General features: G+C 37.4%; 2 protein-coding genes across 2 annotated transcripts in view; one reads left to right on the top strand and one right to left on the bottom strand.

Moving 5' to 3' along the window:
* Positions 1-1,998: 1,998 nt before the first annotated feature.
* LOC140167915 (dnaJ homolog subfamily C member 27-B-like) lies at positions 1,999-8,113 on the top strand. Its single transcript, XM_072191206.1, has 6 exons — positions 1,999-2,139; positions 3,082-3,273; positions 4,055-4,130; positions 4,760-4,956; positions 5,735-5,805; positions 6,204-8,113. The coding sequence occupies exons 2-6, from the start codon at positions 3,139-3,141 to the stop codon at positions 6,313-6,315; spliced, it is 591 nt and encodes a 196-aa protein (XP_072047307.1). The 5' UTR covers positions 1,999-2,139; positions 3,082-3,138; the 3' UTR covers positions 6,316-8,113.
* A 976-nt stretch (positions 8,114-9,089) lies between these two features.
* The window catches only part of LOC140167917 (uncharacterized), a 48,128-nt gene continuing 43,349 nt past the window's right edge, over positions 9,090-13,868 (bottom strand). The window contains exon 11 of the mRNA XM_072191208.1: positions 9,090-13,248. Within this exon, the coding sequence (XP_072047309.1) occupies positions 13,153-13,248 (96 nt within the window). The 3' untranslated portion in view covers positions 9,090-13,152. The remainder of the gene's footprint in view (positions 13,249-13,868) is intronic.

Here is a 13,868-nt window from a genome sequence, read left to right as displayed (position 1 = left end):
CATACCTAAACTGTGTATAAAGCCTTTTGCTAGGCCTGGCCTAGTCAGAGCATTTTATTTAACCCCCCCATGAATCGCTTAGGTATCCCAGGCAAGTCTTAGTTAACACAATTGCTAGTCAGCGTAATTCGCCTAGACTGGGGCCCAAACACATTGCATATTTATATAGAAAATTGAATTTTTTTTCGAGAACAGGTCGGTGAAGGAAACCTACATTTAAATATGTTTTCTATATTTCACTTGACCCAAATATATGATTTTTTATGGTGATGAGCTAGTCGCACATGGAATTTTAGAGGGATTTTGATAGCAGTTCCATTAAAAAAAGCTGCTATCGCCATGAGACTAAGATCTAGAAACACCCCTAAATGCTGTTTTGGGGAATTTTGTTAGCAGAATCTTTTTGATGAAAGTCAATCTTCGACAAGATGTACCGTAACTTTGTTACGGAAAGTGCTATGATAGGGACAGGCACATCTGAGCGAGGGCGCTATTTATTTTACTTGATAATAAAGCCCTATGTAAATCTGTGCCATTTTGTGCCACTGAAAACACCATTTTGGAGAAAATGATGAATAAAACCAAAATTAATCTGTTTCAGATGCTCTAGTTTGCATTGACAACAGATTCAATGCTTTAGGAAGCAGAATGCAACATTGACTTCACTTTTGAATATTTTTTTCTGTGAGATATGCCTTGGTGAAAATCACCGTTTTGGTCAAAAAAGGGGTCAAAAGGGGCATTTTTGGGAAAAAATTCTATTTTGACCCAAAATTCATCTTCTGACAAAAGGGAAACATGGTTTGACAAAAACTTTCATCCTTTTCACATAACAATTCCAGTTTACTTATTTGCTGGGAGAAAGCAGTTTTTTGTTATCGCTTGGGAAAAATCATTGTTTTTGCCTAAAATGGGCCCAAAATGGCCGAAAAATGACAAAATTTGACCAAAATTAGCATAAAAATCACTTTTTTACCACCTTAAAATTTGAATTTTCATGCAAAATTTCACAGATGTGTTGAAAATGATAACATACATAATATTCAACAAAATTAGATTAAATTACAGTGAAAACAAAAAAAATTGACAGGGGGCACAAAATTATCAAGTCCCCCATGCACTCCTATGGTAAGTCTTATCAGAGAAAATGGCCCAATGTTCGACAGTAATTTAAGTCATAACTTCACTTAGCAATACAGTAGAAGATTGGTTTTGGTGTCAAATTGTTTCTGAGAAGTTCTCTCTTCCAATAAACAACAATTCATGTTAATAGAATTAATTTGAAATTTTTATGCCTGTCCCTAGCTATGACAAAAATGTTTTCAGTTTTGGCTTTCTTTACTCAAGGGCTTTAATTTGATATGTAAAATGATGCAGTTTGATGGCAAATTTAAATTCACCTAGCATACCTAAATCGCTTGGCCCCCCCCAACCAAAAATAGTATAACGTAAATCTGTATTTTATCCGTTATTTTTTTTAAGCTTAACGACTTTTTTACGTCGTACTTTACACGTTAAAATGCAATTTCTTACACAGTCTTACCTCAAAAACAGCTGTGGCAATCACTTTATATATTGCTTACTACAATGCATCACAAGGCCACCTGTTATAGGCGATTATTTTAAGGTGAAATAAACAAAAGAGCGGAACTCGACGTGTACTTGACCCAAACCTGATTCTGGTGATGGGGAAATCCCGGCAAACCACTTCCGGGTTACTCTATTCCTGATGGACTGCTCCATCATTTTATAGGGTGGACAAATATAAATTCCAAAATAACATGCCACTATAAAACTTCTATAAAGCATGAAAGTATAAATTACTTTTTTCTTTGATATAAACTATGAAGTTTTATAAATTGTTATTATTCAAAACAATTTTGTTTTTAATGTGAACAGTAAAAGAGTAGAGTTTGTGGGGCAGCTTATAAGGTCACCCCTCAATTCTAGTGAATAAAACTACATTTGGTTGCTGGTGTAAACAACATGTACACTGATGTACTAAGTGGCCGGGCTAAGTGGTTGTCGATTTTTGCATTCATTCACGAAAATTGAGCCAAAACAGTAGCATACTAGCATCCGAGATAGAAGATTAGGTACTTCAAAACTTCAAGCCTCAACTGTGTAAATTATTATGTTGTAAGTGATATCATGTGGGTATTTTGGCGTCGTAATTTTATAGGTGTAGATTTTCATTTTACCAGCATCATACCTAGTCCGAATAATCAGACCCAGAACAAAATATTAATTTCTGACATGATCGTGTACATCATACCAGCATGCTAGTACTAGATAGTTTATGAAAGAAAAAAGTGGACTTTACTAATACCACCAGGAGAAAAAACACCAGATAGGATTTCTGACCATATAGGAACTTTTTGGGAGGGAAGAGAATTTTCACCTAAGGCAAGCCCAAGGCTTGAACCCTCGCCGATCGTATCTCCCGGCCGACACGGTGACAGCTCAGCTCAGCTGCGCAGCGCCTGGCTAGGCTAAAGAAAGGGCTGTGCAATAATTATGAGCCCCCCAAATGGCTTGCAAAAATAGCTTCCCCCCTCTCAGTCAGCCAAAAATTGCCCCCCTCGGCCCACCAAAAATCTTTGCCCCCCCCCCTCCTTTACACATGCCAAATTTTTGGGATGCCAATTTAAAATCCTTAAATGGTCTTATGTTGCGAGCAGGAAAATTTGCATATTAAAGCGTTTCCGTACTGTTTTCCTAAACCTTTTTAGAGCGTTTTATTTAAAAGGCGCCCCATGAATGTGTGCCAAAAATCGCTTGCCTCCTCTCTCAGCTGGCCAAAATTGCTTCCCCAGCTGGCCAAAATTGCTCCCCCCTTCGCTTCGCATAAAAATTTCTTATCCCCATTTTACCCAGGGCTCATAATTATTGCACAGCCCCTAATTGCTTTTCCATCTCGCCCTTTCTGGAAAAAGAAAAGATATTAAATGATCCAAAATTCTTAAGCGGGTGGGTAGGTGGGCGTGGGGGTGAGTGAGTGTGTGTCAAATGAAAATAAGTTTGAATTTTAGCACTTGCACTCAATCTTGACATTATCTCTTTTCATATATACTTATACAGACTGCTACTCACATTGGCTCATCACCAACTCAGCTATTAAGTCATGTATATACCACAATGGACAGAGAACCAGGCCATCTTCCTGTGTGTATACAAGACACTCTATCTAATCTGATTTGGATGAAAGTAGTTGCTATCGGCAACACAGGAGCTGGCAAAACTTGTATTATCAAGAACTTCTGTGAAGATAAGGTAAGCATAAAATAAACAGCTCGCATATTAATTTGAAAATATATCATTAAGAAGTTTTAATTGTTATTTGAAACTTGCTGTTGAAAGTTTACATTTTTTGGTACATGTAGATGTTTTGACCTTAATAGTCTTATTTATTATTTATCTTTACTTGATCAGGGTGGGAGGGGGCTCAACTTTAGAAGCGGTGGGTATGTGCCTGTCAATAGGCCCCCTTTTATGAAGTTGAAAATACCAGATCATGACCCCAATGATCCCCTATTTTTGATACACTCTGGGGGACTCAACTTTAAAAGTGATGGGTGTGTGCCTGTCAATAGGCCCCCTGTTTTTGCAGTCAAATATAACAAATGACCCCCTCCCCCTTGTTCTAAAGGTCATACCCAATGACCCTCTTTATTTAGGATCGGCTACCCAATGACCCCCTTTCTTATACACTTGGGGTGTGGCACTCAACTTCAGAAATGGCAGGCAATATGTGCTTGGCTGAGCCTGATGCACCTCTGAGATAGTGCAATATAGCAGTTGAGCTTGTACTCACAGTTGCTACAGTTTTTGAGGAAAATTTTAAAAGAAAATGGAAAAACATTGTACTAACCCAATAATTATATATATTCACAGTTTTCCAGTGAGTTGATTGGTTTTCAATAACCAATAACAAGATTAAACTTTATATCTGACAGCATCAAGGGTGGGAGCTTACAGGTATTCTCAAATCATTGCTAAGTTAAAGTATACATGTAGGTCTATATTTTAAAGGACATTTCTTGTTGTTGTTCAGTTTGTTTCTGGTTATCAGCCTACAGTAGGAGTTGACTATGGCTTCAAAATACACACAATTAAGGACACTATGGACTGTAAGTACAATAATTTAATTTGATTTTGAATTTGCAATCAAATAATGATTTGTGATTAAATTCAACATACAATCCTAATAATTTGTAAACTAATTGTAAAACAATAAACTACAAATTCTGGACATTTCCAGAGTATCCAGTGTTGCATTTAGAAGAAGCAGGCTTTTCAATAAACATCAAAGTTTGTTGGTACAAAATGTATGCCAATCATTTTGTTGTATGCCCACTCCCTATTTAAACTACATGCTTTTCTTTTTATGATCATTTTTCTTATTGTAGGTCAGTAATTCTTGCTTTAGAGTTGTGATAGAAACTGGACAAGTAATCTTTTACAAAGGAAATGGTTGATGATAGGATTTTAACCTGTGATCCCTGTGTACTTGAATGCCTCTTAATCAAATGTCAAATGTTCATAAAACAAAAACTCATATTTCACTTTCATTAATGCAGGGTTTCCCAAACATTTTTCTCTGTTACTTACATTTCATAATATGGCGTGACTCACAAATGCTGTTACTTGCCGATACGTATCAGTTTCTGGCAAGTCCCACAACCCCTTTTGAAAGAGTCTGCAACTCCAAAATGAGTTAATACTTGTTTGATTGTTTTTGCCCTTCTTGTGTATCTAGTGCGAGTACATCTGTGGGATATGTCCGGTCACACGGAATATCTTGAAGTGCGTAATGAGTTATACCAGGACAGTCACGTATGTCTGCTAGTTTACGATGTAACAAACAAGCATTCCTTTGAGAGATTAGAATACTGGATCAGAGAAGCAGCACGGTGTGGAGGCAATAATGCTGTCATTGCTGTGGTAGCTAATAAAGTGAGTGCTAATAACCTGGGTCCAATTGCTCTATACCATCTGCTAGGTAGATATTTATAGGTCAATAAATATGTATCACTTGTTGGGAATAAAATTGTACAAAATACACACATATCGAGATGTTGATGCGTCTAATGCACTCCCCCACCCCCCTTTGGGGCTCGATATCTCAGTACAAGTGCATTATTTAAAGCTATTTAAGTACAATTTCTCGAGCAACAAATAATATGCATAAACCTATTTCATACATGAGAAAACAAATGTGATTTCTGATGTTTTATAGCAAAATTATCATCACTAAAAATGTTGGAAAATAGAACCAAGTAATTTTTCCATGTTGCTTGTTTGCAATTTTGACCCTGTTGAGTAATAAACCAATATATTGTTCACCTTGGATGGGTTTCTTAATACAATGAAGTATAACATAAGAGATGTATTCCACAAGTTAATGAAGAATGCGGCTGGAAATTTGATTAATTATGGGTTTATTACTCAGAAAATCAAAATTGCAAATGAGAAACGTGTAAGAATGACTTAGGCAATTCTGTTATGAGGGTGACATTGGCCAGCAGCACAAAGACTTATGTCCATTACTTGCTGTATCATATGTATAATATTGTCTGTGATATTCTTCCATGCACTAATGCACACCTGTAATACAGGACATGCACGGTGCAATGTCAAATTCATGTATATATTATACATACAGCATGGACATACATCTTTGTGCTGCCGAGTCATCCAGCTAATCTTATTTTATGTGTGCTTGTAATCACAGATTGACTTGAAGGCTAAACGGATTGTTTCTCCTGATGATGGGCTGAGATGGGCAGCTAGTAAAAAGGTCAAGTAAGTTTTTGCCAATTTGCATTACAATCTTTGCAGCAAATTTGATGTTTAAGGCTAGGTTATGGTCGGACGCCACTTGACTGCAAGGGCTGCACAGTCCCTCAAAACCTGGCTGGAGATTCCAAAGCATGCCCCAATTCACTCCTGATGTGTCTGGGTCTCAGACCTCAGATTGGAAGGAATTCAAATATATGATCTCAAGACCCCTGTTCCAATCCAGGCACCTTTCATTTTTCTTACTGTTCTAACCTATGCTCTGGCTGGGGATCCCCAAAACATGCCACCAATTAATTTGTTTTATTATTGATGATGAACATTGTTTGAGGTAATTCAAACACTTTCTGTTCCAGCTCACACTATATTGATTAGAAGATTTTCTATCCTCTTTTCCCTTCCAGATACTATGAGACTTCTGCTTACACAGGAGAGGGAATCCAGCGAATGTTATCAGAACTATTAGAAGAAGCATTGACACACAAACCACTGCCATCTGAGGTGGGACTTGTCTGATTGATGGATTAGAACTAAACCTCTGCATTCTGCTCCTGGAACTGATAGTACATTTGTGGTGAAAAGTGATTTCTAAAATTCAGAAATTTATAATGCATAGTATAGTATAGGAACAATCCACATTATTTTTGAAGAAGTTAAAAAAAAAATGAACAACAGGACATAGAATCAGTTGCACAGTTACCATGCATGATAGCAGAGGTATAAGCCCCACCTACATGTACCATGCCTTCAGTCATGAATCCACTCCCTACTGACGGTACCAAAACATGTGCAGGCATGAAAATTTTCAGCATTTTAGCTGATTTCAGCATTTTTTGTTATTGTTTTCAGTGTTTTTCAGCCTACTTCTTTAAAATCAAATTTAGAGAAAATGGTAAAAACATGGTTTTCAGTGTTTTTTTAAACCAGTTTTCATGCCTGCATGTGCAAAACAATTGTTTATAGATGAAGATGCTGATGTCATGTAAAATATTCTAGTACAGTCCAAGTTTTCCAACAACAACAAAGTAGTACACAGCTAGTATTACCTTTAGCACATGTCGTCGCCTGCTTCACTTACTTTCGTATCTCAAAAGGCTGCCTTTTATGATTCTTTTTTACTATTGTCTTCTAATTGTGATGAGATACATTGTAAAATTTATTTTATGCTGAAATATAAAATAACACTATGAAATACAACAATGATAATAAAAAATCACTCAAGGCAGCCTTTTGAGATACGATAGTATGCAGGGTCTTAGCTAGAAATTGAGGGTTGGCCGTCATTTGAATAAAATTGCCTGTCCTAATTTGACCTTTAAAACATTTACCAGACATCTATAGCCCATTGGGGGTTCAAAGAGTTCAAATATGTGCTGATATGTCCTTGTTCTACAAATTGGGTCTACTAAAAGGGCAATTAGCTTCTCAAAACATACAATTTATAATATAGCATCTGTCAACAATGGTCAAAGGCATTAATTTTGCCCGTCCCAGGAGCAAACTGGCCGTCTAAAATGACGGCCAGACGGGTGGCTAGCTAAGACCCTGATAGTATGTGATGCAGACTTCGATATACCCACTTGGTTGCATTGTGCAGCTAGTACTTTAATTTGTCTCACCCAAAGATGTTATACTTGAAGGTTACCGACTCAAAACAGACTCTAAATTGCACCATACGTAACGTTATGGCAAATCCGCCATTTTAGCTTGTCGCTCATGGAGATCACTTATGCACCTCTGGCATTCATTCTCAAGATCCTGCAATTGAACAATTTGCGACTTTAAGCTTGCAAGCTACAAAGGTGTGCATACACAGCACTTTTAATAGCGGGTACTACACACAGAAGGCAAACAGACACACACTTTGAATTGAAGTTTGGCGAGCGGAATTACCCGGAGGTACATTAAGTTGCGTACATGAGTGACTCGCAAACATGGCAGAGTCGGTACTCTTTGAATCTATCTCATTGGTTTTAACACTATTGTCCCTATGACAGTAGGCAGCAGTAGACGCATTAGTTCTAAAAAAAAATAGTTTGATTGGCGTAAGAAATAAGTCTGGGGTCGGGCCTATTTTTAGGGTCGGTCGGGTTACGCCAATCAAACTATTTTTTTAGGCCTTATTCTATTTCCAGCATTAAATTGACCTTGCTCTTCCAGAATATGCCAAAATATATTGTAGTGCAAATCCAAGAACAAATTTAATGAAACTTGTAGAACAAAATAAGGATGTTTGTATTTTGTTAGAAACCATAACTTTTATACATGAAATATTTTTGTATATTTGCTTTTTTCTTGTAATAAACATATAGATACTCCCATACTATACATATTGTGAGTCTTTGTTGCACTTTTTCTCCCACATCGTTCAATTAGTTAGATTCTATGGGAACATTGATGCTGTAGTTTTTGAGCTCTCTCTGATGAGAGTTCATTGTAATGCCATGTGTGCAGTTGTTGACTTGCTGTCTGACAGCCCACAATACTATAACACCAAAATGGGCTATTCTGGTTCAAATCCATACACCCCTATGGAAGAAGACATGATCTTAATCTCCCAAACACTGAGTTAGGAATTCTTGAAGAAGTTGATTATGTTTGTTACAAATGCATATTTTGAGTTTCTACAAATTGTAGAAACTCAAAATATGCATTCAATCTTGTCAAAACCAATTATATTTCAGAGACCCGACAGTTTCGACCATCTTGGGCGATGGCCATCTTCAGAGTGATGTTTTTTTATCCAACTTCTGTACACCAATAGAGGGCGCACCAGCGCCCAGAAGTGGATCGTATACATGACCAAGAGAGAATGAATGTGGTTCGGGGGCCTGCCGTGTCGGAGAGGCAGTCTGGATGGGGAGGAGAGTGCTGGGCACCATGGGTGGGGGAGTATGTCTTGGTCGTGTATACGATCCACTTCTATTGGTATACTTAGTATGTCTTGGTCGTGTATACGATCCACTTCTATTGGGGTACTTAAGTTGGATCAAAAAGCATCGCTCTGAAGATGGCCAATGCTGTATAATGCCATTGATGCTTTCTGATGATATTCCACAAGTAGGAAACTGGTGCTTTATTTCTTCAATGGGCTATTCCAGTTGAAATCCATACACCCCTTTGGAAGACATGACCTTAATCTCCTACACAGGGAGTGTAAAATTCAAATGAGGTTACATGAATGGGTGATTCCATTTGAAATGTGGGAGATTAAGGTCATGTCTTCCATAAGGGGTATGTTGTACTCAAAAGACTGGAAGAAATCTTATTGCGAAATCAAATGATTATATTTTAACAAACAATTTATTCAATCTCAAATTCTCAAGGATACAATTAATTTACAGCAAACATAATTACAGATTGAATTTCAAAATTTACACAACGTTCATAATTTTTAAGCTGAACAAACTGCACAATAAAGAGGCAAATTTATTAGTGTGAACCTTAACTTTTTGTATGAATGGAAAACCATTTTGTAATGTTAAAAATCAAAAATATTATTGTAACTTACTCAGAATTCAGTTAAAACTACAATGCAACTAAAAGATCTATAGTCAAATTCAGACACTGCACAAGGTACTCCTAGGTAGACTGACTTTTTTAAAAGGCTGTGGAGAACCAAATTCTATAGGATCAGTTTGTGCCCTTCTATACTGCAGCCCTGGTGCCATCCCCTGAAAGGGCCCAAAACCAAGCTGAACAGGCACGGCACGGATTGCGACAGTGGCCAGTCCACCTATGGAGTTACTTGAGCTGTCTAACAAAACATTTAAATAACCATTTGTATTGCATTAATAATGAGCTACTACAGGGCTGTCAATTCTCACACATTTGGTGTGAATTTCACACAATGGGGCACTTTCCTAAAGTAAAGGTATTAAAATCTCACGCATCGTCAAAATATTGTTTGTGGACAATTCTTTTTGTCCGTAACACCCCTCCACACACACACACCCCCACACACATTTTAGATCCTAGATGCTTGAGTGCCCTGGTGAAGAACATTGTGGATCAACAATTTAAATTAACATTTATAGTTGGCTAACAATATTTGAAGAGCTTATTTTTAAACCATGTTAAGTCCACACACACATGTCTGATTTACTTGTGCAATATTGCTATGGGTTGTGATGCTATAGGTATTATAATTTCAGTTGGATGGACCATTACTAAGCAAACAGTGGATGGACGCACAGCATTGTTGTGGTAAATAATGGCTTGTTGATGGTACAACTCATTGTTGCTACTTTCAAACTTTTTTAAAATTAAAAATTGTGATTGTATCACACAAGTAAATGAGAAACATGTGGTTGTGGACTTAATTGGAAATAAGCTCTTCATTTCTGTCCCATGTATGCCCATTTGACAATATCTCACGCCAAGCAATTCCGAAAAGTTGACAGCCCTGCCTACTGGCACTTCACTTAATACACTATTTGAATGAGAGGATATTTAGATATGCCAAGGGTATAGTGGAAGAAGGTCCCTATCTGCAATAGCTGCCCTATGGAAATTTTATATTTTCTGCTTTCTATATTGTACACAACTAAGTATATGACATCTGGCAGCTATTGCAGGTCAAATGAAGAGATAATGACTGAGCCAATAGGCACGGGAGGGGAGGTAACACACCCCCACTTTAAAAAAACGCCAAAAGGGTCCACTTTTTTCTTGTAAAAACATTGAAAAATCAGCTCTTTGAAGGAAAAATTCACAAACGAGCCACTTTTTCAGCAATAAACATTGAAATCTGACCTTTTTTCACAAAAGGTCCACTTGTTAGCCCACCACACCCAAAAAATAATTGATAATAGGCTATTCCAGTTGAAATCCATACACACCCTATGGAAGACATGACCTTAATCTCTTGTACACAAAAAGGGTCATGTCTTTCACAGGGAGTGTGAATTTCAAAAGTGGTTACCTGGATGGGTGACTCCATTTGTGAGTGGACACTACGAATGAGCCGTCAACTCAGCAAATTGTATTCTGAGATACAGTGCAAAATGTGCCGCAAGTCGTATTCATAGGTGTCTAAATTAGAAGTGACATGTTTCTCATTTGATAGCGTTTAAACCAATCAATAATCCTATTGCTGAAGAGGATAATAATCTTCTACATATAAAATCATTAAATAGCTCTAGTCTTTGTTTCCTTTCGCTAAATCTTGTGCGTTACAATGGCATTGTATTTTGGCTGGGTATGTATAACCAGCAATTAACAATGAGAGGACATTCCTGTACCTTGTTGACTCGGGGATGATTTGAAATGACCGCCAATTATGACTTTATTACCAGCAAAGTGGAAAAAGAGACACATATAGAACCGAAAAGGGTACCATTTTGTTGAAGGAGCAGAGTTCAACAAACCATAACCCTGCTTCTGGATATCGTTTGAAGTCAAATGATATACTATTTTAAAGCTTATGATATATATTTTCTAAACACAAAATAAAACAAAATTGACCGGGGGCCAAGTTTACGGCTGATTCGTAGTGTCCAGTCACATTTGAAGTCTACACTCCCATGTCTTCCATAGGGTGTATTGATATCAACTGGAAATGTCCATTACCATTTGATGTGCTCTCTTTATTACATGTGCAAAAATACTGTTAACAATGCACAGCAGCTGAAGGGAGTATCCCATTATGCTTTGCGGTACCATAATAGAACTGTATGTGCCATAGGAAATGTACACAAAATCCCCCACTTCAACTTTTGATAACTGGCTTAAATCAGGGGAGGTTAAGGCTTTTGTTTGCAAAAATATGACCCCTAAAGTATTGTGAAACTATCCATAGCTCTCAATATCTAAGCGGCTCTTGTTTATATTTTGTATAAATTTGCTATGGAGCATGCAGCTATACTGCAATGCTTGCTGGGATACTCCTTTCAGCTGCTGTGTTAACAATGGTAATTAAATATACTTAAACTAACAATGCTGACAAATTTAAAGCAACACCATGGGCCCAAATAGGGTACAATTGCAAAATTTTGCATGCTTCGACTTTGTGCACATTGGCCCATCAAATAGCAGAATACACCTTAATTTGTGCCAAAATAGTCTGAAATTGAAATTTTTTGCACCAAAAAACAAGTCTCTGTAAAACAGGACCAAAATATTTTTGTCCCCTGACCCCCCTAAATTTTAATGCTTCCCTGCCACTGCAATTTGTCAATGCTGCCAGTGGGTTATTTATGTGCTTGAGGGATTACACAACATGATTCTCACCTCTACTGATATGGCTAAATGTACATGTTTAGATAGCTGCCATTCAAAATTGAATCTACACACTATACCTCAAAATTGTATACATTTGTGTCTAAAAATATCTTCCAAAGGGGTTGTGATGCAGCATGTATAACTAATGACATTGGTGAAAACTTGCCATCGTAAAATCCTCTCAGTGACGCCAAGTCGGTGACATCAACATGTGGAGGCAGGCGTTTTGCATGTGTACACCATGGCTTTGAGCAAAAGCTCACAATTTGAAGCTGCACCCAGTGAAATGTACACTTATGTCACTGACTCACAGAGAGTAAAAGTTGAATTTTTGTGCCCAACCATGACAATCCAATAAATGGTTGATTTTCAGTAGGGTTACACACAAGGTTATAGAGTTCAGATCCTCCTATTCCTCTCTAATAAAATACCCAAAAATGAAATTTTCTGATAGTAGTTCTTTCAGTAACACCCTCTGTAAGATAAACTTTCCAAATGTGAAATCTATCCGATGCTCACAGCCTGCATTCTCCATGCAGTATACACCTGTGAATGAACACTCAAACCCTGATCAAAGTACCTTAAAAAGGGGTTTATCTATGTACATCACCATATGTGATGCGATCAAGCAAAATCAGTCAGAACTCGGAAATATTAACTTTTCAGTTTCTTATAGGATATTAAAAAACATTTCCAAAGCTGCATTTTGCAGAAAACCCTATTGAAATTGAACAACCAGTTCCAAAGATTTGAGCAATTAAAGAGTTTCCAAAACAAGAGGAAACAAAAGGAAATATTTCCTTTGGCTGGCTATATCTCAAAATCAATATTCCCGAGTTCCGACTGATTTTGCTTGATCGCATCACATATATAGGACCTGCTTTCACAAAATGAGCACCAAGTTGACAAGAAAAATTTCTGAGATATTCCAGACATGAATTCCTTACTGTTTTATAAGCTTTAAAAGTGTACCAAATGCTACGATTGGATCTTGTTTTGGTCAACAAAAACTGATTATTTCTTGTTTACCATGTTTAAAGGACTGTATAGATCTTCTTAAGTGCCCTTACGACTGTATGCTCATTTTTTGAGGGAGCAGGTCACACATGTTCATGTTAAAATATTAAGACATCAATCAGAATCTCTGCTGCCATTTTGTCGTCTGCTACGTTTCTTTGATTTGCTGCTTTTCTTCTTGGACTTGTGTTTCCTCTTCCCTGATGATGTCTGAAAGCACACAAAGCATAAAAATTGGGCTATTCCACTTGAAATACATACACCCCATATGGAAGACATGACCTTAATCACCCACAGAGGGGGTGTAGATTTCATATGGAGTCAACCATTCAGTAACCCCATTTACACACTTTCTGTGTGGAAGATTAAGGTTGTGTCTTGCATAGGGGGTGTATGGATTTCAACTGGAATAGCCAATTGCCAGTTGTCAATCAGCCTGCCAATAGATTTGTATCATAATACGCTCAGTTGGCTTACAACAATTATTTCATAATGACCCATGGGGGTACTGATTTTACAAAGTGGTATGGGTGGGTATCTGCGGTGGCTAAGATCCTCATTTTGTGCCTCTCTGGCAGTTCAAAAGATCACAGTAGCAGCATAGTTAAGTTCTGAAGAACCCTGGTTGAAAAGAAAATACTGAATATCCAAAGACTTAAGGTAGTTTCAGTTCAGTTTGCAAGACTTCTTACACGCCCATACCAAATAGAAAGTTGAGTTCTCCCTGTGCCGGTTGGCAATAACCTCGAAACTCATGTGAGTTCTGCAGGTTGAGTGCTGGTTACTGTTGACCAATATATTTACAACCTTATGGTCAATCAGTTAACAAC

This window comes from Amphiura filiformis, chromosome 13 (assembly GCF_039555335.1).
Source record: "Amphiura filiformis chromosome 13, Afil_fr2py, whole genome shotgun sequence".
Lineage (NCBI taxonomy): Eukaryota > Metazoa > Echinodermata > Ophiuroidea > Amphilepidida > Amphiuridae > Amphiura > Amphiura filiformis.
This window is presented reverse-complemented; position numbering and strand designations above follow the sequence as displayed.